A 26,889-nucleotide genomic window follows, 5' to 3' on the forward strand; every position below is an offset into this window, starting at 1 on the left:
AACCCACTGAGCGAGGCCAGCGACTGAACCCGTGTCCTTGTGGATACTAGTCGGATTCATTATCGCTGAGCCACTTGTGGAACTCCCATATAAAAATATTGAAGGGAGTTCCCGTTGTGGCACAGTGCTTAACGAATCTGACTAGGAACCATGAGGTTGACGGTTCAATCCCTGGCCTTGCTCAGTGGGTTAAGGATCCGGCATTGCCGTGAGTTGTGGTGTAGGTCGCAGATGCGGCTTGGATTCCCGTGTTGCTGTGGTTGTGGTGTAGGCGGGCGGCTGCAGCTCTGTTTCCACCCCTAGCCTGGGAACCTCCATATGCCGAGGGAGCAGCCCGAGAAATGGCAAAAAGACAAAATAAATAAATAAAAATAAATAAAATAAAAATATTGAATCGCTGCACTGTACCCCCCAGAAAACATCATAGCATATGTCAGTTATAACTTACTTTCTTAAAAAAGCGCTGTCTTCAGAGACAGACTCAAGGACCGGCAGTGAGGAGGGAGTGGCATGGGTGGAGAGTTTGGGGTTGGTAGGTGAAAACCACTCCATTTGGAATGGATAACCAGTGAGGTCCTGCAGCACAGCACAGGGAAGTAGATCCAGTCTCTTAGGATAGACCACGATGGAAGACGGCATGAGAAACAGAGTGTGTGTGTATATGTGACTGGGTCACTCTGCTTACAGCAGAGATTAACACAACACTGTACCTCAATGACACTCTAAGAAAAATAAAATTTTTTTAAAAAGCAGTGTTTTCCCAGTGTAGGTATAAGGCACCCGCCCCCCACCCACCCACAAACCTCACAATGTTTTCTGTCTTCAAGCCAGCAGTCCACTAAGAGTGCACAAAAAGAGGGAGCCAGACAGGGTTTACAAAAGTAACCTGTATTCCAGCCAAAATATCTTTAAAAAGAAATCCCTTCTAAAGGGGGGACAAATTACATAAGACACAATACACTTAAAATATGTATTGAAATTACAAATCAGACTTGCCCATATGATACCAAAGTACAAAACACCACATTAAAAGGCATTCAAACAGCTCTTTTATACATCACAGCGTTAGTGGCACAAAATGTACTGACATTTCAGAAACACACACCAAACCTGGTTTTGATTTTTTTGTTGTTGTTTACCACTGCTTGTCACATACAGAATGTATACATCTGCATGACTCATTCATGCATATTTTTACACAAGATTAAAATACACCCATGGCAAAATGAGCACAGAATGAAGGGAAGGTGGGGTACCTACCCCCTACCTGAAGGCTGCTGGCATATCTTGGAAGACAGGATTATGCAAACCGAGGGAGAGGAGCCCACGGGCTGTGTGCACCCAAACAGGACACACCAGCCCTTCTGCTTCAATGCAGCCCCTTCTTTCCAGCTGGGATTTTTGACAATACCAGTCATATCTCTTCATTTTGTGTATTCTTCATAAGGGCTTCTTGGGTTAATGATAAGGAATAAACAAGCTTTGGTATTTTTTTTTTTTAAAGAGACCTTCAGGAAGCTTTATACATGCAAATGTTTTCCCTTGATGATTTCACTGTGATTGATAGATATAGATGTATATACAGGGATAGTTACTTATTAATAAACGAGAATCAGAGAAATATACAAAAAGCCCACCCTGGTTCCTTCCAATCCTCTAATCTTTTTTTTTTTTTTTTTTTTTAAGACAACCGAGGGAAAATGCCCTCTCGTAATTTGCGAAGTAACTTTTAACTTTTGTAACACGGGGGGTGAGAAAGATGAAATCCTCTCGGAGGAATTTCTGCATATCCAGTAACCCCCTCCCCGGGGGGCCCTGTGCTCTAATCAGGAATTGGCCCTGTCCGGAGTTTATGGAATAATATGCTGTAAGGAGGACGTATTTCCCTTTACAAAGATGCCAAAAGAGGCAGATGTCCGGTCCTCTGTCTGCAGCTACCCCAGGGGGTGGAGGAAGCACTGACTGGGGCAGGAGTTCAATGCCAATCAAAGCTTCTGCTTCTGCTCAGGCCCTCGGTCAGCCTCTGCCACGTGAGCATTGACAGGGACACTTCTGAAGGTGTTCGCCCCCGTGACGATGGCGAGCTGGGCTAGCCAGGCTCAGAGGCCAGGCGTGGCCAGTGGCCAGTTACCAAGGGGACTCAGACAACTGTGCCCTCTGCAGCCCCACACCGACAGCAGCAGAGGCAGCTACAGTCCGTCTCTGGGTCCTTCTTCCCCCCTCCCCAGGATCTAAAGGTCTCTGAATAAACAGATGTGCACTTCCAGAGGTCAGCATGAAAGCCATCTGTGAAAGTGTCATTTTCAATAATGATGCCCTGCACTGAACCGCAGGACTGAGGCTGCCCTCTAAGCATCAAATCCCCAGGTTTTCCTGGGAGTGAGAGTCAAGGTCAACATCCAAGATTCGGGCCATCTTCCCACGTCCCGGTACATGTGACATCAAGCCTGGTTCCTCCCGCATGCCTGTGAACCACAGGGTGGCCTTCCCCACTGAGAGAAATGATGGGGGGGGTGGATGCGGGAGGGGTGCGGTGATGCAAGTTTATATGAGGATCTCTGTGCGATCCCACTGGTGCTTTTCCAGGGAATGGACAGTTCTGTTTTATGACTACATCAAACGGTGCCCCCGAGGCACACTCGGTGCAAATACTCGAGGCAAGCAGGCGCTGCTCTGGCCCTGGCCAGAAACGCAGTGGCTTCCACCTGGGCCAAACCACGTGCTATGGACGTGTCAGAGGAGAAGACAGAGGGATGTCTGGGGTTGGGATAAGCATGATTCCCTCCTGGATGCCTCCAGGATGGACAGACAGCCCGATCAGCTAGGAATGAAGGGACCTGAACCCTGACCCTGGGAGTGCAGCCTTCCTGAAGGCTCTGGTTCCCACCCCCAAGGAAAGGGCACTCCTGGGTGGACCTGTGCAAGGGGCAGCAGCAAGTCCAGGCAGGATGACCTGGCTGGCGAAAGCCTGCAGTGACCACTGGACATGGGCCACCAGCCTGCTGTGTTCCATGCAAATTTTAAAGGGCCCTGGAGAGCCCAGCAAACTCACACATCACAATGACGTCTCAAGCCTGGGTCATCAGCCTCAACTTCAGGCTCATGGCCTGGTCACCTTCTCCAGAAAAGCCACTCTACTGCCAGGTCCTGTGCCAACACCTAGTGCCAACACTACAAGAACCCAATGCCCAGGCTTCATAAAAAAGATGGCCCCCCATTCTTATTCAGTTACTGAGTTTTCACACTGCAATTAGAAGAAGGAGTTTTTGTGATGTAATTTTGACGCAGGCTGACTCCCTAAATGGCTTCAGGTTAAAAAACAAAATGCCAGAGGGGAAGAGGGAGGTGCTCCTGTTTCTCCTGACCTAGGAAATGCTAAGAAATAAAAACATTTCTCTACAGGAAGGTAAACCAGGACCCGAGACACAAAAGTAGACGCCAAGGATCCGGAACTCTGCCACGCCTACCCCTGTGCTCACAAGGAGCTAATCGCTGAGAGCCAAGTTAGGGTCTGTTTTCACTTTACTCCTGCCTGGAATGCTTCGTAAGTTTAAAGAGTTCCGCTATGATAAATCTACATCTGCCTCCCTACTGCGTTTAGAAAAGTCCCACGTTCAATGCAATCAGCTTGCTCTTTAAAAAGTCCTATCAAAGTCAACTTTCTCTAAAGATTACGCCGTCCAACTGATGGGGTCCCGTGTGTCCTACGGATCTGGCGTCATGGTGACAGTCACACACAGCCTGTAAAAGGCCCAGTGGTTAAATCTCCCAAAGTTGCCAAGTCTCACGGAAGGTGTTTTCAGCTGGGAAGAGACAGTGAGCTACAGGACTTGGAACTGTGCGAGGCAGATGACTTTTCCAAAACAACTCGGTCATTACAAAAACTGTGAAAATCCAGAAGCTTCTCTCCCTGCCCCTGGGAGTTTTCCCAGCCCTGCCTGGAGGCCTGGCCTCTGGGCATCAATATCACTATTCACTAGAGGAGACCGAGCCTGGGGCCAAACCATTGTCATTTTCAGCAGAACTATTTCCAAGTCAAACATTTGGCTTCTGAAGACATCAAAAAGTATTTTCTGATTCTTGGGTGAGAAGAGAGGGGCCCTGTGAGCTGAATCACCAGAGAGAGAAAAACAAAAGGCAATTCTAAGAATGGAGGCGTTCCTTCAAATGCACACATATTCCCAAAGAAAGGCAAAGACAGAGGATCTGTGTTTATAACAATACACAGCGTACAGCGTATCCCAAAAGTCTCTAGGAGTTTCAGGAAAAAAACACCAAAGAGCACATAAGGCTTTCTAAATCTCCTGAAAAGTGGCCGAGCAGAAAGGTCATTTCACAAGAACGTCTTAAAATGCACATTTCAAGAAAGGCATAGGATGGTTTAGATGCACCTTATTGATTTTTCACTACTCATTTGGGAAAGGAAAAAAAAAAAAAAAAGGCCTTCTAAAAAGGATTTTACTAAATGCCATTAGTAAGAAAAAGAGTTGCCATAACCAGAGCGCGCTTCTCAAGTTAGAACCCTCGGATTCCGTCTTAAGTGAGATGCGGTCCTCAAGAGACCTCTCCTCTCAGCAACGCGGAGATGGACAACCCGTGCAGAGAAGGTCTCTTAGGCAACACCAGCGGTCCCAGTCCACGGCCGCATGGAGAAAACCGCCCGGCGTGCTCCATTCAGCACCTCCCAGGTCAAGTCTGCAGAGACCGAGTCTGTGTCTGACCCACACCAGCCTTGCCTCCCCCATGCCTGGGCGACCGCACCCGGGGCCTCAGCAAACATCGGTCCCTGGAATCACGGCATCCGGCGTGACACTGTGAAGCTCAATGGCGCACATAAGGCAAGAAAGATGTTTAGTGAGAAGGGGACGGCGGGGTGGGGGTGGGGGAGCCACGCTTCCCGGAGGCAGGGGTCTCGCTCCAGCATCACGCCTTCCTCTAGGTGGGTAAGGGGTCATCGTCACCTTTACTGCACTTGCACTTGCAGCAAAGTACAAACGGAGTGGCCAGGAGCAAGAAGGGCGACGCCACCAAGAGCAGGAGCCCAAAGCCAGCAAAAATGCCCACAACCTGCACAAAGGAAACAGAGGTGCAGAGGGTAAGGCGGCTGGTCTCTAGGTTCTGCAGCTAAGGTATAAACCACACAATCACCCATTCACCCAACCGTCCATCCACCTATCCATCTCATCCACTCACCCCATATTCATTTATATCCACCCATCCATCCATCCACCCATCTCTCATCCATTCACCTATATCCACCTATACCCACCATCTATCCATCCACGCACCCGTCTATCCACCCACCCACTCCTCTATCCATCCACCTGCCACCCACTCGCCTCTATCCACCTATGTCCGTCCATCCATCCATCTATCCGTCCATCATCGATGCAACACCCGCCTACCTTTCCATCATCTATATCATCACTCCAGCCACTCATCCATCACCCGTCCACTCATCTATCAGTCAACCCATTCATCCACCCACTCATCATCTACCCATCATCTGGTCATTCATCATCCACCAATCCACCCCTGATCCATTATCCATTCATTATCCCCACCCCCATCCATCCACCTACCCATACGCCCTTCTCTCGACTTTCACTCCTCTTCCCGTTTTCCCCTTCCTTTCTTTTCCTTTCCCTTCTCCTCCCCTTCCACCTTCCAAATACTCCAAAACCCATCCAATCAAACATCCAACTAACCAACAAGCTTCCTCTGAGCCAAACACTGTCCTAGGTGCTGCAAACACAAAGGCACATAAGACCTTGGGCTTCAAGGACCACCTAGTCTGGTGGAAAGATACCACGATTACAACTAATAATCATACATTTTGCAAAAACTGCCTTCAGGTTCCATGGTGTAAAAGGAGCCCAGGAGCCAGGTATCGACATTAGCCAGGGGGCAGGGCGGTTTGCAATGGAAAATGCTGAGATGATAAGGACGAGGAGGTAGACGGTAAACAAGAAAGACTGGGATAAGGCATTCCAGCTGGGAGAAGAGAAAGGCACAGGCATGGCACACTGGGCAGTGACCAGACTGTGCTACTTCTGGAGTTTAAAACCCAACGGTTACTGTTATGCATTTTGGTTTTGTTTTGAAGATATGTTTACCCCTAGTATAAGTAAATGGTGAAACCCATAAGCCTTGGATGTAGACATGTTGTCATTCAAGTCAGGCAGCGAAGCTGGACCTAGAAGCAGGAAGATGCTTTCTGACTGGTCTCTTCTTTCAGCAGCCAGAGGACAGAATCAGAATCTGAAGGTGGAGTTGGTCTGCCACCTAGCGTTCAGAGTGATAAATACAGGAACCCCCTGGACTCACGGTTCTAATCCTGACCCAGCTGTGTTCCTCTCTGGGCCTCGGTTTTATCAATTATAAAATAAACACATGAAGCGAAAGGTTTCTAAGGGCTGTTATCAGCTCTGAAATATGCCACTATGGACAGCATCACAGTGGTGTGAATCAGAGCATACCCTTGCAGATTGTGCCTGAAAATCATCACACACACACACACACACACACACACACACACACACACACACACAGGTTTTGTTTGTCAGTTAGACTGTGCTCATGCTAAGAGTCCATGTTTTCTGCTGGGCTGGTTAAGTCCATCCATCTGAACATAATGTCGATGTGGAATTTCGAGGCGTGAGTTCAGATCACGCTCTGTTGAGACCAGGCACACACAGAGTTCCCCACGTGGCTCAGCAGGTTCAGAACCTGAGCGGGATCCATTAGGACTCAGGTTCGATTCCTGGTCTTTCTCAGTGGGTTAAGGATCTAGTGTTGTTGTGAGCTGTGGAGGAGGTCGCAGACACAGCTTGGATCCTGCGTTCCTGTGGCTGTGGTGCAGGCTGGCAGCTATAGCTTTGATTCGACCCCTAGCCTAGGAACTTCCATATGCCACGGGTGCGGCCCTAAAAAGACCAAAAAAAAAGACACTGAGAAGACTCTGGAGAGTTGGTGTCCTCTCTGGGGAGGTGGCAGGTCCAGCAGGGCCTGGGCAGGTGGAGGTGTCAAATGATGAAATGAGTGGGGGGAGCCTTGGGGAAGTGGTCTCTGAAGGAGGAGAAGGACCTGGGTGGGGAAAGCAAGACACGTTACCCATGCGGTGAGCCTGGGAGGGGGACCAGGGTGAGGCAGGAGGTGGATGGGCTCTAGGACAGACATTTACAACCAGCATCCTGGAAAAAGGTAAATAACTGGAGTCTGCCTTCTGTGGACACTTTAAACACTTTACACAATGCTAAGTAATGGCGGGGCAGAGAGGGGCGAAGCCCTGCTCGGGCAAAAGATCAAGAGGTCGCATACTTCCCGTCCTCAGGGTCAGGGAGACCCCAACTCCACTTGGGCAGAAAGACTCCTCAGGGTCAGAAAGGGAGGGGGCGCCAGGCCATAATAAGTCCTGGTAACCTTCCCATCATCTCTTGCTCTAGAATCCACCTTGGCCAAAAGCTGCATACATGTACCTGGGAGGCCCCTGGATTTGGTCAGGTGTGAGAGATATCAAGATAATTGGCCAAAGGACGGAGTTTTTGTGGTGGTGCAGCGGTAATGAACCCAACTAGTATCCGTGAGGACGCGGGCTCAATCCTTGGCCTCGCTCCGTGTCCGGTTAAGGATCCGGCATCGCTGTGAGCTGAGGTGTAGGTCGCAGATGCGGTTCGGATCTGGCATTGCTGTGGCTGTAGTGTAGGCCGGCAGGTGCAGCTCACATTCAACCCCTAGGCTGGGAACCTCCATATGCTGCTAGTGTGGCCCCAAAAGCAGAAAAAAAAAAAAAGATAATTGGCCAAAGGAGAACAAAGACCTGGAAGAAGTGCATGATTCAAATCCCCCCTCGGCCCGCCCCCCAACAGGGGGAGTCCGCCCTCCTCTCTGAGTGTGCTGTTTTGCTTCTAACCTGCCTCTCTGTGTGCTCTCTCACACGTTGTACTGTGTCTCTAGCAATACGCTTTAGACCTGTTTTTATGTCTCTGCCACTTTGAAACATTCTTGCTTTCAAGAGGGGCAAGAATCAGAGCGCGACTCTGCTTTTAGCCTCTCACCCCTGCTGGCCTAGCATTTAGGGCTCCTGGTTTTCATCCAGGTTCAGTTCCTGGGCAAGGAATCAAGCCATCCATCCCTGCAGTTCTCAGAGATAAGGGGAGCAGAGGGGGTGCTAGGGGAAGTGGGGAACCCAGGAGGAGGGCCAGGTCTTTAAAAACCAGAAACAAACTCACAGAGTTTTAAACCCCACCTTATGGTCACCACAGGGGAAACCACTGCAGCGGGGAGAAGAACTGAGAGGGTGAGAATAACACATGCACAGCACTGCATGGAACAGGCGATTAACGGGGCCTCCCCTACAGCCCAGGGAAATCTACCCAATAGGTTTTAACAACCTGTGTGGGAGAAAAGAATGGGTGTTCTTTCACGTAAGACTGATTGACTTTGCTGGACACCAGCAACCAAAACAACATTGTAAGTCAACTGAAACGCCAATAAAATGAAATTTAAAACCAGTTGTGTGTGTGTGTGTGTGTACTTGAGATACAGATCTGGGGGTGAACTTCCCCAAATGAAGGAGACCTGGAGGAGGAGATTTTGAGGGAAAAATCTAGAATTCTGTTCACACCCATTCTAGCTGAAATGCTCATTCAACATCCCAGCGGAGGCGGCCAGCAGCCAGTTAAGTGTGAAGCTGGGAGTTCATGGGCCTCCGGGTGGAAGTCAGAGTGAGACATAAATGCCTCCTTCGTGCTGAGCCCCCTCGGCTGATCTCTGGAAGAGCACTGGGAAAGGCAGGCGAGCCCTTCACGGCAACTGTGTTTAAAGAGACTGTGCCAGAGAGAAGCAGCTGGACGGCTGGGCTGAGCCCCCAGGGCTCACGGGCGGGCGCCGAAGCACAGGCTGAAGGCCACTTTCCAGGCCCTGCAGCCCAGCCCTGCCGAACGCTGCTATTCCTCAAGCTCATCTGAAACCCACTGTTTTAGCGGGAGACCCGCTACACAAGATACAAAATAACATCCCTCGAGACAAAACAGAATCTCACAAAACCTTCACATGTTGAAGACACAGAGTTTATCCCTTCTCAGCATAATGATAGCTGTTAGAAAAGTTCCTTTGAAAGGATGTTAGGTACAGGGTATGTGGCAGATAGTATTTTTACGTCCACAACATTGAAAGCAGCCTACAATAACTCAGGGAAGCGCGATAAAATTCTCAACAAGGGGAGTTCTTGCTGTAGCACCGCGGGTTAAGAATCCAGCGGCTCGGGTCACTCCGGAGGTTCGGGTTCAATCCCTGGCCCGGCACAGTGGGTTAAAGGATCTAGCGGTGCCACAGCTGCTGTGGGTTGCTGCTATGGCTCATGTTAATTCCTGCCCGGAGAACTTAAAAAAAATTCTCAAATGTCTGAAAAGCCCTTCACCTAACTTCTCATCTAAAGACGGGGAAAGCGAGGGGCAGGGATCTTGGGACATCGACTGGGACACAACCCCTAAAAGCTGGGAGTCACAGGACACTGAGTTTAGGGATATTTCTTGAGTATTGTTGAGGTTTGAGTTGGGTAAGGCCCAGAGTGGCAGACAGAAGGTTTCCCCAGGAAAACTGCGAAGCCGACTCTATGCAGAAGGGCCAGGTGAGGTCACCACCTTTGCGAGAGGGCAGCGCACCCAGCCTGATCTTGGGACCTTGAACGGATCTGGCTGGAGGAGACTAGCTAGCACTTTTCAGGGAGACAGAGGAGAGGAGGGAGCCCAGGAGAATGGAGCGGCTCAAGCAGACACATGTGGGTGTGGCGAGCTCGGGCGTTTGTGCAGGCTGCAGGGTACCGTGTGCTTCTAACTGAGGGCCGCTGTCAAGTGGGAATAAAATACCGCCTGCCATAGCAGTAAGCAAAGGATGTCACAGTCATCGGAAATTGCAGCTACCCCAAGGGTGGGCCGGTGAGCCCCGAGGGGACTCGGGAAGGAAGCAAAGAACACCTGCTGTCCCACGGCCAGCAGAGGGCAGCCACTCCTGGGGGTGAGCCCTGGACACTCAGGGTGTGAAAGGAAGCACAGGACCCTGGCCCAGGGAGGTGAGGTGCATGTCTCAGGAATGATGCAGTCATTCCATACAGCACAGTGTGCAGAGCATGTAGGGAAAAGAATCTCAGGAAGAATGGATGTCTGCACGTGTACAATGGAATCCCTTTGTCGCCCAGCAGCGATTACAGCATTGGAAATCAACTATGGTGCAATAAAACCTTAAAAACTGACCAAAAACTGCATAAACACACAGTGAGACTCTGCTCTCAGGTCACAAGGCAGATGATAAACACGTCCTAAGCAAGAAGCCTATTGGAGAGGTCGGGGAAGGGAGAGAGCCAATCTGACAGAAAACCGGGAGATGCACCGGGAAATGAGGACTTTCTAAGCATCCGTGTTGACGCTTCACCTCTAAGAACAAATTACGAGAAAAGGAGGTAAGTTGCTTCTAGGAACAGGTGTCCCAGAGCTGGTGTTTCGGGGTGGCTCTAACTGTCAAAACCAAAGGCTTAAGACCAAAACGGTCTTTAATTGTTTGAAGACGAGGTTCTGCTCTGGCTGTGGCTCTGCCGCTGCACAGTGTCCCTCTCTAGGTCCAGGCCACCGGCCTTCAATTCCTAGCTTATGCATAACATACTTCGCGAGTTTCTGCGAATCCTTCCCTTTCTTTTTGATACTGTTCACTCATATTTTATTGTTTAGCCCCAATCCAACACTCACGTGTCCACCTGCACCTACAACCCTGCGTGTCTGTGGGGCTCCTCACGACCCCTCCCACCCTGTGCCATGGGCACCTCTGTGCACCTCCACCAGCACCGAGACGGGGCTGGATCAGGAGCACTCCTTGCATCCACGCTGCTCTAGGGCATGGCTCAGAGCTGGTCCCTTGCAGGTGCCCACAGAGGATCTGGTGTTTCCAGACTCCTTCCTCAACAACGGCGATCCGGACCCCCGTCCAGGCCTCTGCATTTCTCAAGGGCCTGCTCCCTAAAGGTCTGTTACCAGGAACGGTTCCCACTGCCGCCTGGGATCTCCAGGAACACGTGACTCACTCCTCGTGAATAAACAGGCTCAGGGGCCAAGGTTGAACTGCCCAGCCTCCATTATCAGACACGGTGACAGGTTCCACCCAGCTCTCATGCCCTCCTGGGAAGCTCGCCATGGCTCCAGCCACCGGGGTGTCAGGAAGCTCAGGCCACGAAGAGAGATGTGTAAAGCAAACAGCAGATGGCTCCTTATTCAGAAATAGGCTTTCATAGGGAATCAGGTTAAAATGACATTACTAGAACGGGCCATCACCCATGGTGACTGGTGTCTTTTCAAAAGGGGAGTTTGGACACAGAGGAAAGTGAAGAGCTGGAGAGAGGCGTCTGTGAACAGAGGAGCAAGGGCCAAGGGGAAGCACAGGGAGAACCAGGCGGGCTCTTTCTACAAGTTTCCAGGGAGTGCAGCCCGCCTATCCCTCGACCTCAGACCTCTGGCTTCTGGAGCTGCTGGGGGTGTGTTGTGACACTGCGGAGGTGCTGGGTGAGCGCTGGTGTGGCCCAACTGGCCAGGAGGAAGACATGAGATGCAGCTCAAATCCACACTCCACTCCGAGGTCAGTCAACTGGCCCTCGGGCCACGTCTGGTCCAGAATCCATTTTGTCTCCTCTTCTTCTAACAGCTTTCTGACGCTGGAAGTCACAGACCTTCAACGCGCCCATGTGGAGAGCAGAGGGCGATGGTTTTTAGGGCAACTTTGACCACAGCCAAGGTCGCCACCTGAGTTTTTCCAGGACCAGTGCTCTCACCCCCGAGCTAAGGAGCCAACTACCTGAGTTTTTAAGAGCTTTCCTGGACGGCAGCCACGAGCCTTTGGGGCCACACTGTCTGCAGAGGCAGCCTCCCTACCAGGCGGAGATGACAGCTGCCACAGAGACCCTCGGGCCTGCGAGGCCAGCGCCTTCTACGACCGCGCCCTGCGGTCCACAGCGAGGAGCATCTGGGAAGCAGTTACGGGCCATCTCTTTCTATCCTTACAAGAAACTGCCTGAGACTCTGCTCCTGGATCTCCCAGGAGGGCAGACGGCCTGCCTCAGGGCAGTGGTGACAAGTGCCAAGAATGTGGTAATGGCCGGAGAGATCAGAGCTCTCCCTGTGCCGAGGAGCAGGCGCACCTGAGTGCACCCTGAGCATCACGCCTTGGCCTGCAAAGCCCGTGGGGTCACCTCTGATCCCCTCTGACCTCTTCTGTCTCTTCCTGCTCTGTCCCCAAGGGGCCTTCATGCCACCCAATGGCCCCTCTCCGTTCCCCCTGCCTGAGCTCTCCCTCCTCTGTCTGGACTGTCCCCCCTGCATGAACTGGACCCTTTGCCCCATCCCACCTACTCCCACGGCCAGCTCCCCATCACGCAGCGCTCAGCTGTCGCATCACCTCCAAAGGGCCTTCCTGGCCGTCTAAAAGACCCCCCGTCACACCCCCCTGTAGCCAAATGCACATGATACACATGCTCTTGGTTTCTTATCTGTCCTGCGTGGAATGTGGATGTCATAAGAGATGGGGGCATCTATCTAATTTGCTGCAGTATTTCAGCTCCTGGAACAGTGCCAGGCACAGAGCAGGGAATAAAGATGTGTTAAAAGTATCCATACCCCCCGCTGCAGAGGCGTCACTGCCCGGGCCCTTCCCATTCTCTCCCTGTCATCCTCCTGTGACTAACTTCTCACCTGGGGCCTCTGAGGAGAGCTCTCCAGGAAAGGCTACCTGGGGGCTGACTAAACGCGGTGGGTCCTGAGCAGGTCAGGAGCAGGTGTAAGCGACAGAAAGTCTGAGGTGGAAGAATCTCCACGTACTAAATGTGGGCATAGTTACCCCAAGGTTGAGCCAGACCTACCATAAGCATAATCTTAGGGTAGGAAAAAGTTGACAGGAGCTGCACTTACTAGCTCTGCTTTTTATTTTATTTATTTTTTATTTTTTTAGGGTGCACCTGCCGCATAGGGAAGATCCCAGGCTAGGGGTCGAACTGGAGCTGCAGCTGCCGGCCTCCACCACAGCCACAGCAACACGGGATCTGAGTGGCATCTGTAACCTACGCAGCAACGTCAGTTCCTTAATCCACTGAGCGAGGCCAGGGATTGAACCTGTATCCTCACGGACACTCTGCCGGGTCCTTTACTCACTGAGCCACAATAGGAACGCCCTCTGTTTTTCTATGCAACACATCTTTGACCAACTGACAAGTCTCCTGGAAACCACACACACACACATGCACACACACACTCTCTCCCTAAGATCAAAGCTCCAGGTGAGCCACCTCCTACCTGTGTCCGATGCCATATGACAGATGCCCTGGAGTGGCCCAGCTTGTTCCTGCAGGGCCCTTTGTCATAATGGATCAGGAGGAAGTCATCCTGGGAAGGAAGAGAAAGAACAGGGGTGTGAGAGAGTCCTCTCCTGTTAGTGACTGAGCCCTGACTGGTCCGAGTTTCTATTTTTATGCTCAAAATAGGGATGTGAGAGGGCGTGGATGAGAGCACAACAGCAGAGGAAACGCCTGCAGCCATGGGGGTAGGGCTGTGTCCCCAGGCCCTCCATCCTCCGTGGCCCAGCCCCAGGCCCTCCTTCCTCCGTGGCGCATCCCCAGGCCCTCCATCCTCCATGGGGCATCCTTCAGTCCCTCCATCCTCCATGGAGCATCCCAGGCCCTCCTTCCTCTGTGGAGTATCCCCAGGCCCTCCATCCTCCATGAAGTGTCCCAGACCAAGGGCTCACAGGCCACTAGAGGGAGCCCTGCTCCAACTTCAGTCTCAGCCTAGGCCTCACTCCCCTGGGCCCAGGGGCTGGCTGTCAAGTTTTCAGGAAGCAGGGAATCTCTGCTGACTCAGGGCTTCTGAACAAGTAGGTCATGGCTCTTGCTCCTCCTCAAGCTGCCCTTCCCAGGGCTACGCTTTTCCTCCCCAGTCTCTGCCTTCACATCTCACTGCCTCCCCGGCAGGATTATTCCAGAATTCGATGATCTTGATATCTGGTCCATCTACTCCGCTCCTGCCCTCTCCTTGACTGGAGAGAGCTCGCCTCAGCTCAGACCAAGGAAACGTTCTCGTCACTCAGGAGCCGGCTGTGACGCACCCCCATCTACAGTTCCTCCAACAGTCTAGATGCCCCAAGTAGCTCCCTTTGCCGCTGGGACGCATCCTGCCCCTCCCCCGCCGTTCCTGCCCCACCTCCATCCCCACCCACCTTCTGTGACAGTCCTCACCAGACCCTCAGGTGCTCGGAGCCGGGGCCCTGAACCGACGTGTAAGCACGTCCCCAGCAGCGCCTAGAACCTCTGCTTCTTCACGACCGGGGGGAGCCACTCTCTCTCCGGTTGTCCGTAAAAAGAGCCAGCTGGGTCATGGAACCAAAGAGAAGCCCATGCTGCTTACTCATTTAACCGAGGGGTAGACAGAGCCTCTTTGGAGAAAAGAGTAAAGAAAGCACAAGGTCCCAGGTGTCTGAGAGGCAGGAAGTCCTTCCCCGAGAGCTGGCAGAGCTGGGCGGGTGCTGTCACCTGGCCCTTGACAGCAGCTCCGCTGGGTGGCTGCTGCCCGCCTCCTCCTCTCCGTGTGGGAGTGGCTGCCTCCAGTCCGAGAGTTTCGCAGGTCGGCCTCGTGGAGCCGTATCATGAAATCCTGGCTCCTCAGGGGCTGGGGGGTGAATGAGGATCGGCCACCTGCCTCTACGCGGATCGAATCCCGAGCCACTGCAGCTGCCGGCCTTCAACACCCCCTGAAAGGAGCTCCGGGTGGAGAGCAAGGCCCTCTGTGCTCTGGGGAAACTAGCAGAATAGGCCTTCAGATAGATAGCTATTTTCGAGGGATTTTATGGGCCCAGTTCTAGCACCTCCTCGAACCTCGAAAAGCACTAACATCCTTCAGGGTGACGTCCGCTCCTTGTGAGCGGCAGTGACCTTCGTGAGGCCAGCAGCGACCTCCTGCACCGTGTGTGCTGGTGGCCTGACCTCCCCTCCACCCACATCGCATGCATCCTGCCCTCGCCCTGGCCTCTCTGCAGTGGGTTCCCAGCGCTCCTGAAATGCTGCCTCCCAGGCTATAGTTCCCATTTTGCCCCAAATAAAACCGAACTCTCAGCGTTTAGGTCCTGCCGATTATTTAAGTTGACAGTAGCGAGAAGCCTCCGAGAGAGGAGGGAGAAGGGGGCCGCCCCGGCCCCAGCCCCTCTTCCGTGCAGGGAGGCACAGACGGAGATACACACGGAGCTCTGTCTTCACTGAAGCCTCTGTCCCCTGAGAACTTTCTCTTCCTTGAACACCTAATTCTATTTTCTTTATCCACACACCACGGAGATAATTTTCACTTTCAGTCTCATTTTCCCAGGCTCTGCCCCTCACAGAGTCTTTGCTCTATGGGCTCTTGAACAGTCTCTGGACTTGTCTTCTGAAGCACGAGCTGCATCGCCCAGTCAAAGAGTCTCGTGATCTGCTCCGGCCAAGCCGGACCAGGTCGGCTGCACCTTCGTCACCTGCACGGTTCATGGAAACACAGATCCTGGCTCAAGGTCCAGGGCTGGGCCCAGGCCACAGACACCCCACGTGGCCCTCATCAACCTGCTGTGGGATCAGTGCTTGCGGGGCAGGAGCCCCTGCTGGAGGTCAAGCCCCTCGGCTCCGCACAGAAACCCTGGTCCCAGCCCCAACCCCGGCCAGGCCCAGGCCACCCACTGCTCATGTCCTTCCCCCCGAACGTCCTGTTCTCTGAAAGCAGCCCGCCTCCGCCCCTCCCCTCTGCCTGGTCAGCTACCTCCATCAGCTGCACCCACACCCTGACCCCCTGCCACCCAGTGACCCGATCCTGAGAGGCTGCCAGGGTCTCCACGCCCACTGTCCTGCAGCACTGCTCACAAGGACATATGCGATTAGGGGCTTCTCGACCAGGAGGTCCCCAGCCCCTCAAGGTCACAGACTTGGCTGTCCTCATCCCAGCAGAACCAGCCTCCACATGGACTCGAGTTGCCAACAAGCTTCCTGAAGAAAATGAAAGCTTTCTCCTTGACTCCAGTGCTTGTACAATATAGAAATGATTTCACGGTGACTTTAAGTTCCTGGATGGAGCCCTTGGGTATAACCGCTTCAGACCTGCCGGGAACCCAGGTGCAGGCCTGACAGCATCCACTTCCCTTCCATTGTTCCCAGAAGCCACATCAGCTCCTGGGTGGAAGCAGAGACAATGGCAGCCGGGAGCGCAGGGGGCCAGAGGCTGGCAGAGGGCAGGTCCACCACAGAAGGCCTGGGACTTCCTGGACAACCCTGGCTGCCAGCCGCCTGGGCTAACCCAAGTTGGGGGAGGGTTAGAGTCTGGAAGATCAGAAAGGGGAGGCCGAGCCCGGTCCTCGCTCCTTCGGCGCTTCGGGGAAAGATGGTGAACCTTCCTGGACTTCTTAAAAACAGGTAACAGGAATTCCAACTCTCACAGAAAGAGCACATGCATTACATAACAGAGGTGTGCAGAGAAAATCAGAGGTGGAATCCGGGTACATATCATTACTTCCTAAATAGTAACTGTTTATGCCCCCCCCCAAAAAAGTAAATGAGTAGGTAGGTCCCTTTCAGCTGTAAGAGGTGAACATCAGGCCAGCAGGTGAAGAGGAAAAGCAGCACAGAGCCCTGGGTCTCGCCTGGCTTGGTGGCAGGGTGGTTGTGGGGGTGGGTAGGGGGGCAGTGAGGGGGGAGTTAGGACCAGGATGGAAGGAAGCATGTAGGTAGCTCCCAGAGACGCACGTGTGGGTGGGAAAATTCTCAAGAGCAGAGAAGAGGGACAAGCACAGCTCCCTCCCTCCGTCTCAGAAGCTCTGCTGCCTCCAGACCCGCATGCATGCACTGGTCTTAGACCAAGGCTACAAGTTCATGCACTTGTCTTAAATCAACTGCCCCGGGCCGACTCTGACCCTTCATGGTCTGCTTCTGCGGCCACAAGTCATTTTTCAGAAGCTCATCAGCTACAAAGAAAAACAGGACACTCTTGGCCACGAGGACACGGACTTTCAAGGAGGCAATGCCCTGTGGTGACCCTGTCCTGAGTCCAGGCAGAGCCAGGACACAACGGGGCCTCTTGCCAGCAGGAACCGTGCTTTGGAACTGAGAGAGCCAGATGGACAGGGTGTCTCTGCAGAGACCAGAGCAGAAAGAAAACAGCTTAGGGCTCAAAAGGGACAGATCTTGGGGCTGGCGTCCCATCCTTGTAACTCAGGCAAGGTCACAGGGGAGACATCAGATAATATAAGAATTATATATATATATATTTGCTGTTTTAGGGCTGTATCTGCGGCATATGGAGGTTCCCAGCCTAGGGGTCAAATCGCAGCTACAACTTTCGGGCTACACCACAGCCACAGCAACGCCAGATCCAAGCAGCATCTGCGACCTACACCACAGCTCATGACAGCACCAGATTCTTAACCCACTGAGCAAGGCCACAGATCAAACCCACATCCTTCTGGGTACTGGTGGGGTTTGTAACCTGATGAACCCAAATCAGAACTCCCAATATACCGTAATTTATGATGAGTTTTTGAAAAAAATACACTAAATGCAAAACTATGTATTTTGTGTGTATATATATGTGTGTGTGCGTGTAACAGAGACTGTATAGACCTCACATATATAATATATACATATATATTGTATATAACATATATTATACGTTCACATACACAAACACATTATATACACATGAAGACTTTGAAAGCCCTGAGGACTTTGGAAAGCTTCAGACATCATTCTAAGCCTCCCCTTCCCACGGTGTAAAGTCAAGGAATAAACTCATTTGGTTTCAAGCTAAATTAAATTAGTCTTGTCAAACCGATTCATTAAACTTGCCTAGGAAATAAAAAAATCAAACCTCCAGGATAGAAAAATGAAAATAGTTTCTTAAGATTTTATCAGCTACGCAAACGTCTCCTGCAACTTGAGTCGTTCCAAGTTAATGAAGGGGCCACACGCTTTTCAAAAGGAAAACTCCCAAAGAAGCAATCCATCTCCCCTTTTTATAGGTGGCCTTTGGCGACAGACCTGTTACCTTACTCAAGCTTCCATCTCAAACAGACACTTATTTTCTTCTCGACAATCTCTAGGCCTGTCCTTCCGGGGACAGGCAAACTTTCAGAGTTTCTCCACGTGGCACAGGGTTAGGAATCATTCTTCCTTCCACTGTGCAACCCGAGCTGACCTTCTCGGGCAGGACGTGCTGAGTTAAATGACCCCGTGACACCCCCTCTGCAGGGAGATGCACCCAGAAACAGTGCCTGGGCTTCAGAGCCATGGTGACAGAGGGTGACGGGGTCCTCAGACAGGCGAGTCCTACTGAGGTAGACGTGGGCTTTTCTGACCCCCTTTATTCTAATTACATCTTGGTGGCTCAACACTGTTACGGCATAAGCTGGACACACACCCCTGCTGTCCAGGACAGACAGACGTACAGCCATCCCTTTTATGACATACGACTGGACTGGCTGTGACGGCCACTGATGACAGCGACGTTAATAGTTCCGCTCTTTGGCTGTAGTTTTAGAAACAGATGCACGAATGACCCTCTCAAACTAAAGGATAGTGTCATTGTTTTGGCAAGAGGCCCACTCCCTGACACGGGCGAGAAAGCGGAACAGAAAGCTGAAGAGAAGCACCATCTGTGTCAGGCCTGGGAGCTCCAGAAAAAGGCGGGCACTCAGAGAGGGGGCCGGCCCCTGGCAGGGGCTCCGCGTCTGCAGAGACCACGCAGGGCACGCAGAGATAAGGCGCTGCAGGAGGCAGAAAGTTCCATTCTGAGGGCAGCAGAAGGTCCGTATGTCTATCTGCCCGCAGGTGACCTGAGTACGGCTGAGGTAACTGCCCCGCATGCATCATCCTTGCTATTCCAAGAGGGATCCCTGCTGTGGGTTCTCGGTATCCCCCTCATCCTAGGTTGAAGCCCTGACCCCCCTCCAATGTCACGGTATTTGGAGGTGGGGCCTCCGGGAGGTGTTAGGTTCAGATGACGTCATGAGTCTCCGGCCCCCACAGTGGGGTTTGCGTACCGATAACAAGAGCCCAGGGCTTCCTGTCTCCAGGTGAAGGCCACAATGAGAAGGCAGCCATCTGGACACCAGGAAGCAGGTCTCACCAGAACCCGACCAAACAGAACACACCAGCATTGAATCCAGACACCCAGGCTCCAGAACTATGAGTTCAAGGTCTGTTTCACTCCTCGATCAGTGGCATTACTCCGTTACAGTAGCCTGAACTGAGACAGCCCCGCGATGAAACCTAAGATGCTGAGATCCCACCCACCCCTTTAAAGTCCAGGCTGAACCCAAGCCTGAACTGCCCCTTCACCCCCAGAACTCCTGCACAAAGTCCCATCTTCTGACTCCCCTGCATCCAGGGAGCTAACAGGTGAGCACAGGGAAAACGCCAGACCACATGACTTCTGCGGCCCGGGAGCATCTTCTCAGCCGATGGGCAGAGGCTGGTCCATGCCGCCCGCCCCAGCCTGAACTGGGCAGCCCCCGCCGCGTACTCACGTCCAGGGACTCGAGGCAGTACCAGCAGAAGGCGTGCTTGCAGTTCTTACACATCATCTGGGCACACCCTTCGTCCCGCTCGATATAGACCTTGCACTTGGGGCAGCGTTTGATGGGCGCGTCGTCCTCCTCCAGCTTGAACGCAGAGCTGCAGGGAAGAAACAAATTCTATCAGGCTCTGCTCCACGGGCCCGGCGCGGGGGGCGGCGGGGGGGGGGGAACCTGCCGATGCCAGCACCTGCTACGCTGGAAGCATTAGCTTAACTAGAGGCACTGCGGTCACCAGTCATTAAACGAGGTAAGTTGAAACCAAAGAATCTCCAACTCTGGAAAATAATCATCAAAAAACTGAATCAGCCAGTCTGACTTAGGGGGAAAAAGAACAAGATCAGCACATAGAGACAAACAAGAGAAACTAGGGCAGAAGGCTGACAGCGAAAGTCTCTGAGTCACGGGATTCGGGCCAAACGCCAGGTCCTTATTCCTATAGTTGCGTGCTTTCCAAAGGGTTGATAATAAATTATGTGCTCTTTGCTATTATCAGAAAAAAAAGGAATGTTAAACAAACACACACTGATGGAACTAGAGATTCTCACACTAAGTGAAAAGTAAGTCAGAAAGAGAAAGACAGACACCGTATGATATCACTTATATGTGGAATCTAAAATACGGCACACGTGAACCTTTCTACAGGACAGAAACAGACTCACAGACATGGAGAACAGTCTTGTGGTTGCTATGGAGGGGAGGAGTGGGATGGGCTTGGAGTTTGGGGTTCATAGACGCAAACTGTTCCATTTAGAATGAATACGCAATGAGGTCCTGCTGTATAGCGCAGGGAACCTGATCCAATCACCTGCTGGAGATATATGAGAGAGACATTATGTATAGACATATGACTGGGTCACTTTGCTGCACAGCAGAAATCAACAGAATAATGTGAATCAACTATAATTTAAAAATTAAATACACCCACGCACACACACACACACTAACGGCTTAGGAAGATCTACTTGGCTCCTCTGTACAGCATCACTTTCCTGATTGGTCTGGGTGGCCCTGCAGTGGCGAGCACGGCAGGACTGAAGCCTGGGGTCAAGCGCTGGCTCTTCCGACACCATCTGGGTGGCAAGGTCTCTGAGCCCCAGCCCCCTGTCCGTGTGAGCCTGATGGTTCAGGTTATGCATGAGGAGCACAGGGCAATGCCCAGCGTGTGTGAAGTGCCCAACAAATGAAAGCAATGATTCTCCGCTGCTCATCAAAAGATAACCTGCGGTTTTTTAGGTTTGACTCTAGAAAGATGTCCACCCAATGCTACTCATTTTATTTTTGTTTTTATTTATTTTTTTGGCTGTGCCTGTGATAGCTGCAAGTTCCCAGGCCAGGGATCGAACCTGCACTGTGGCAGCGGCAATGCCCGATCTTGAACCTGTTGAGCCACCAGGGAACTCCACGCATGCTATTAATCTTAAAAAGGAAGCTAAAAAATGAAGGGAATCCTCTGGAAGAAGCGGCCAAGGGCGGTCGTCCCTGGTGATGGGGCACGTTTGCTATATTGTGTGAACTCACTGCGTCTACTCAACATCACTGGGAGAAAAATGACCTTCCCTTGGGGCGAGGAGCTTTTTCAGAACCTAAGGCGTTCACGAATACCCATTCACCGAAACTGAGCAAATGCTGGCATTTTGAGTGCATTCTGGCTCTTCCACAAGCATCACAGTGCACGTGAGGGTTAAATACAGCCTCACTTTGCACTAACCTGAGCTTCCATAGGATCATGCCCTTGGGATTTTCCCGTTTGCTCACCAGCACAAGGTGACCAGCTAAGAAGCACCGGAAGGAAGAAGCATGGCCTTGGAGTTAGCGGGTCTGGAGACAGGCACACAAGGCCTGGCAGTGCTACGTGTGTCTCATCAGTCTCTTTGCCCTCAGACATGAGGCAAACTGCATCCATATCAGAGGGGGTGATGGAGATGAAAAAAGCTTTCGTGTACTGAGCACACAGAAACCAGCACATCTCTAGCAATCACTCAATAAATGGTGGTTGTCAGTAATACCGTTACTGAAATGCAATAAAACGGTCTCCAGCTCAAATCTGTCTCTAATTTAACAGCAAACTGCAGACCAACCTGGCCGCCCAGAACATGATCTACAAGGAACCTGGGTTGTCACAACATGTGCAAACGCTTCCAGAGACTGGAGGAGATGCCAGCTGCCCCCCTGGAATGAGCTTGATGTTTAGCAAGCGCCCAAAGTCACGAGGCATCCAGTGCCCAGATCAAGGTTGACTCTCAGGTTGGATAACATTTCAGTTTGAAAGCCAAATATGCCCTTAAAATAGTGCAACCGATTTTCTCACGTGGCTCATAAGATATACCCTTTTTTTCTTTTTAGAGCCACACCTGCAGCACTTGGAGGTTCCCAGGATAGGGATCAAATCTGAGCTGCAGCTGCCGGCCTACGCCACAGCCACAGATCCGAGACGAATCTGCAACCGACACCTCAGCTCATGGCAATGCTGGATCCTTAACCCACTCAGCAAGGCTAGGGATCGAACCCGCATCCTCATGGATGCTAGTCAGGTTCATAACCCACTGAGCCACAACAGGAACTCCACTCATAAGATAATTTTGAAGGAAAAGCCCTGATTGGAAGGAATATGCATGGAGTATGGGGAGTCCCTTTCAGGGTGCTTTCCGAGGAGAAAGTTAAATTATGCATGTTCTAGGGCACTGCGGCGTGAAATTTACATGGTAGTGTCGCTGATGTTCAAACAGTTTCTGGAACCTGAATTACATTCCAAATGATTACTAGCAACAGCTCTTACTATGAACTCAAATTTGTGAAGGCAGGGAGGAGTCCGGACAGTTTCATCACACTCTACATGCGCTGATGTCTTTGAGGAAAAACATACAACATGAATGAAACTTGTCAGGTGGTGGGTGGGAATGGGGGATAAAGGGAGAGTTAATCAAAAGGGAAAAAATAACACTCAAAAATAACCAAGGGTGCGCTCCGTTATAAATGATACCTGATGGTCAGCCTAGGGACCAGGGAGACAAGAGGGAGTGGTGAGGACTGTGGCCAAGTAAAGATTCCAGAAACCCCTTGTAAAGAGGGGGCTGCTGCCCAGCTCAGCTGACTGTCTCCAAGTGGGAATGCCATTCTATGTGGCTGGATAAGCCAGAAATTCAGATTTTTATAAGAAATCTTTAGGTTTTCAATTTCTACAAAAAGAGATTTGTGAATTCTTATTTAAATTGCCCTTGTGTCCCTTTTTTTTTTTTTTAGGTTGCACAGCCTCATTTTTTTCATTTTGTTGGTTCCTATTCTTTGTAAGGTGTGTCACGAGGGACTTACTACTCACATACAGCATGACATTGTGACGTGACTGTGGCCCTCGGGCAGTGACCTACATGAGACCAGCGCATGGGGGATGAAGAAACACAAAGAATCAGGCTCCCAACAGCCACCCCCTGCATCCTAGGAAGGTTTTATGATTTTAAGAGTCCCTCCTCCATCCCACAGGAGTGGGACACTGGCTCTTCCTGACTCCTCGGCTCCCTGCTTCCAGAACGGAGGCCCCCTCACTCACTAAATGGGGGGCTTCTCTTCTCTTAAACAGTCACCTGCTGGCTTCACAGGGGCACTTCCCCCCGGGGCACTTCCCCCGCCTGCCCTCTGTGTGCTTCTTTGCCAGCCTGGAAATCCAGCCCCTCACCCCCAAGTGATGTGGATCCAGAGCCCAACTGTAAGTCAAGTCATCTTTCTAGCATTTGAGCACCTGCTGTATGCCAAGGCTGGGGTAACAACTAAGGCAGGAGCTCGGCCGGCTGGAGGATCCAGTCACACAAAGAGATGGACTAACACCCAGCAAAGCTGTGTTGTCACCAAGGCAGAAGCTCTCCTGCAGGACACAGAGGGTGGGTCCCCAACCCTGCCTTGGGAACCGGGACTCGACAAAGGAGGGGATGACAGCAATGTTGCCAAGGGTGACAAGGAGTTTCTGGGAAAACAGGGGGGCAGGGAAGGGTTGTTCCAGGCACAGGCACACAGGTGCAGACAGGAGGCCACAGGAATGTGACCCGGGGTCGCCCAGAGGGTCCCTGTGCAGGCCGAGCTGCAGGGAGGGGGTGGGGGCAGCAGAGCAAGACAGGCTGCAGCTGGTGACACCTGTGGCCGATGGCGGGAGTGACTCAATCAGGAATGTGGCCTCATCTGGCGCTGGGCCCCTGCCTCTAACTAACTGAACCAGACACCACTGCAGATACTGTAGGACAAAAAGCTGAGTATTACCAATTTTTTATGGTTCAACCTACAAAATCTCAAGGTACACCCAAGGATGCTGAGGTGGCCTCCTGGGCATCCAGACAAGGGACCCGCCAGGGGGACAGGACTAATGTGCTGATTTACACGTCCTTCCTGACTGGCCCCCCGTTTCCAGAAGTGGCCGCCTGGGCCTCAGGCCCCAGAGCTGGTTTCTGGTGATCCTTCTGGTATTTCTAACTGCCGCCCCTCCTCTGCTCCCTGTCCGGCACCCTGGTTTCTGGTCATCTTGGGGAAAATTTCATGGATCAGAGGGCTCACAGCCCTGCAGGGTAACTGATCACATGTCTCTCTTTCCGGACAGGCAGATTGAACTTTGTTAACTTACGCATCTTTATAGTTTCAGGGCCTCGCACAGTGCCTGGTACATAATCAGCTTTCCAATATCAATAATAAACAGGCGTTCCTGCTGTGGGAGAGTGGGTTTAAAATCTGACTGCAGTGGTTCAGGTCTCTGTGGAGGTGCAGGTTCTGTACCCTGCCCAGTTTAGTGGGTTAAAGGATCTGGGGTTGCCCCAGCTGAGGTTCAAGTCAAAGCTGCACCTCAGATTTGATCCCTGATCCGGGAATTTCTGTATACCATGGGTGTGGCAATGAAACAAATAAAATATAAAATAAAATAAAAAATAAAACAAAACCACCCAGCCCCAGGTCTGCATGAAACCCAAGAGAAAAGCATCATGGAAACTGGCCAGCACAGCCCGGGCCTCCCTGAGGCACCTTTGGGGAGGAGCCTGCTTCCACCTCCAGCCCTCGGGCCATGCCCACTTGGCCGCCTGTATCCTGAGTGTACCTGGTCTCCCCAGGAAGGAAGGTGATGGGCATGGTCTCTGGGCAGCCTTGGCCAGGGTGCCAGCTGGCTTTGCAGGCCGAGCAGAATTCCGTGTCGCAGGCTTTGCACTGCACCAGCTGTGGCGTCTGTAGCCCCATCTCCTGGAGCTGGCACACAGCCTGGCAGGTGGACGCCGGGCACCAAGTCCGACAGGGGTCCAGGAGCACCTCTGGCACAGGGGGGAAAAGAAAATGGGTGCGTCAGTCCGCAGGACCAAGGATCTGGCAGAACTTTGGACGGAAGGTCACATCAGCGTGTGGAGAATGTCAAGGTCAGACATAACACGCCCTTCACCATCCAGGGCCTGTCTGGCTTTCTCCCCTCTCCAGCCACACCCTACCCCCACCCCATTCACACTGGGGGGCAGCAGATCCACACCCCACCCCCGATCCTCAAGAACCCCCATATCCTGGAAGCCTCGAGGTCCAGGCCATGCCTCTGGCGTCCCTGCCCACCTGCCCGGGACACGGCTTCCGGCAGCCAGGCTCCAGCCTCAGGCTCATAGCCTCACAGCCTGGCCCAGTGAGCAGCACAGCCGGCACCCCAAAATGCCCACTAAGGATGGAAAGAAAAGAGAGAAGGCAGGTGGCCGCCTCTTCCTCTCATCAAAGGCCTCATCCGCCTGTGACTGCCTCCTGCCAAGTTTGAGTCGAAGCACTGAGGTGAGACCTGCGCATTCATGCTCCAGCAGCAGCTCTTCCTCCAAAGTGGGCCCGCGGCACAAGAAGCCTGATTTAATGAAGTCGTCAGTCCGTTTACTTTGAGAAAGAGGAGGGCCTGACATTCCCATTCCTTCGTATCTGCATTCACTTCTCGCATCTCTTTAAATGATGGTCCCAAGCTGCCCTTCCTGGGAGCCTGGTTCCTCGTTCCCTGGACCCTTTGTCCAGTATGACTGGACCCTCAACTACAGGCAATGGACAGGAAGCCACGTGGATGCTGATGCAAGGCCCAAACTCCGGGGAGGCCAAAGGATCACAGGGTCCAAGTGAGCCCCTGAGGCCCGAACTGTTCAGCAGGGTTGCCCTTGAGAAGGAATCCACTGCCTTGCGCTGGGAACTGGGAGACGAGGAACGGCCCTGCAGGTGTCTCGGCCACGTGAGCAGCCATCACTGGAGTGGGAAGCTTCACCCACGTCAGAACTGCAAGCACTGGGACCTCCAACCGGCCAAGGCTGTCAGGGGCTGCGGGCAGGCCACACCTGAGTTTGCCACGTTTCCCATCAAATGCAGAAGTCAGATTCTGCCCTCGATGAAGGAACTCATGTCAGGTGCAACCTGACTAAAAACTCCTCCTCCTCCAATCCCAGGGCTGACGGGGAGTGTCAGTCTTTGAGGGCCAGCGGTTTTCCATCCAGCGACTCAGCTCCACTGTGGCAGCGCAGAGGCAGCCATGCTGACTCGTGACGGAGTGTTCTAATAAAGCTTTATTCACAACGCCAGGATGGGGGCCGAGCTGATCTGGTCCACTGGCCATGGTTGGCTGATTCCTGACCTTTTTTTCTCTTTTTAAGGTGTATTAATCAACAGTATAAAGCTATCCAACTGGTGGGTCTGGCAGAAGTTTCAGAAGTCTTGATAATTAATACAAAGGAACTCTAGCAATCAGGGAAATGTGACACTTTTTAATTGCTTTTCACTGTAATGATGTAAAGGCCTCCTGGTGCGCCTCATGGTGAGTGGAGGGGTAAAATTAGCTCTTGTCATGAGCTGAGCTGAGTGTTTGCTTTTCTAAGACTGTTTCTGGCTGTCAGATCCGAGGAGGTGGTTTTGTGGGAAAAGGCAGCTGTTGCCTCCTGGGCACACTTGTGGGGGCAGCTGCCTGTAGCTCCCTGGGCTGAGAAGCAGGAAAAGGCAAGGGAGGGAGGGGTGAGGGGGTGGCCCGGGGCAGGGGTGCTTCCAGGGGGCGGAAGAAGTATGCCCTGGGAGGAAACGGCAAAGGCCTCTGGCAGGGTTCCGCACCTTCTACCTGGTAGTGCTCCCCTTCCCCCATCTGAGTCACACTCCTGCCCCACCCCCATCCCCCCACCAGCTCTGGAATTTCTCTATCAGCTCTGCCTCCCACCTGTGCGGATGTGAGCAGGGCTCTGCCTCAACCACGTCTCAGGGCCCCGTTGTGCACGGCATCCGAGGACCGTGCTGCAGAGTGTGGGCGCTGGGCGTGCAAAC

General features: G+C 52.4%; 1 protein-coding gene across 30 annotated transcripts in view; it reads right to left on the reverse strand.

The window, feature by feature from the left end:
• Positions 1 to 869: 869 nt before the first annotated feature.
• The window catches only part of RNF144A (ring finger protein 144A), a 120,122-nt gene continuing 94,102 nt past the window's right edge, over positions 870 to 26,889 (reverse strand). For all 30 annotated transcript variants that reach the window (XM_021087906.2, XM_021087897.2, XM_085016157.1 and 27 more), the window contains 4 exons: positions 24,683 to 24,890; positions 19,564 to 19,711; positions 13,329 to 13,418; positions 870 to 5,067 (listed from right to left, as the gene is read on the reverse strand). In XM_021087906.2, the coding sequence (XP_020943565.1) occupies positions 4,936 to 5,067; positions 13,329 to 13,418; positions 19,564 to 19,711; positions 24,683 to 24,890 (578 nt within the window). In that variant the 3' untranslated portion in view covers positions 870 to 4,935. The remainder of the gene's footprint in view (positions 5,068 to 13,328; positions 13,419 to 19,563; positions 19,712 to 24,682; positions 24,891 to 26,889) is intronic.

The sequence above is a fragment of the Sus scrofa genome, chromosome 3 (genome assembly GCF_054392235.1).
Source record: "Sus scrofa isolate SSC_HxYL_T2T_F1_AM1 chromosome 3, Sscrofa_HxYL_maternal_Yorkshire_Landrace_v2.0, whole genome shotgun sequence".
NCBI classification, from domain to species: domain Eukaryota; kingdom Metazoa; phylum Chordata; class Mammalia; order Artiodactyla; family Suidae; genus Sus; species Sus scrofa.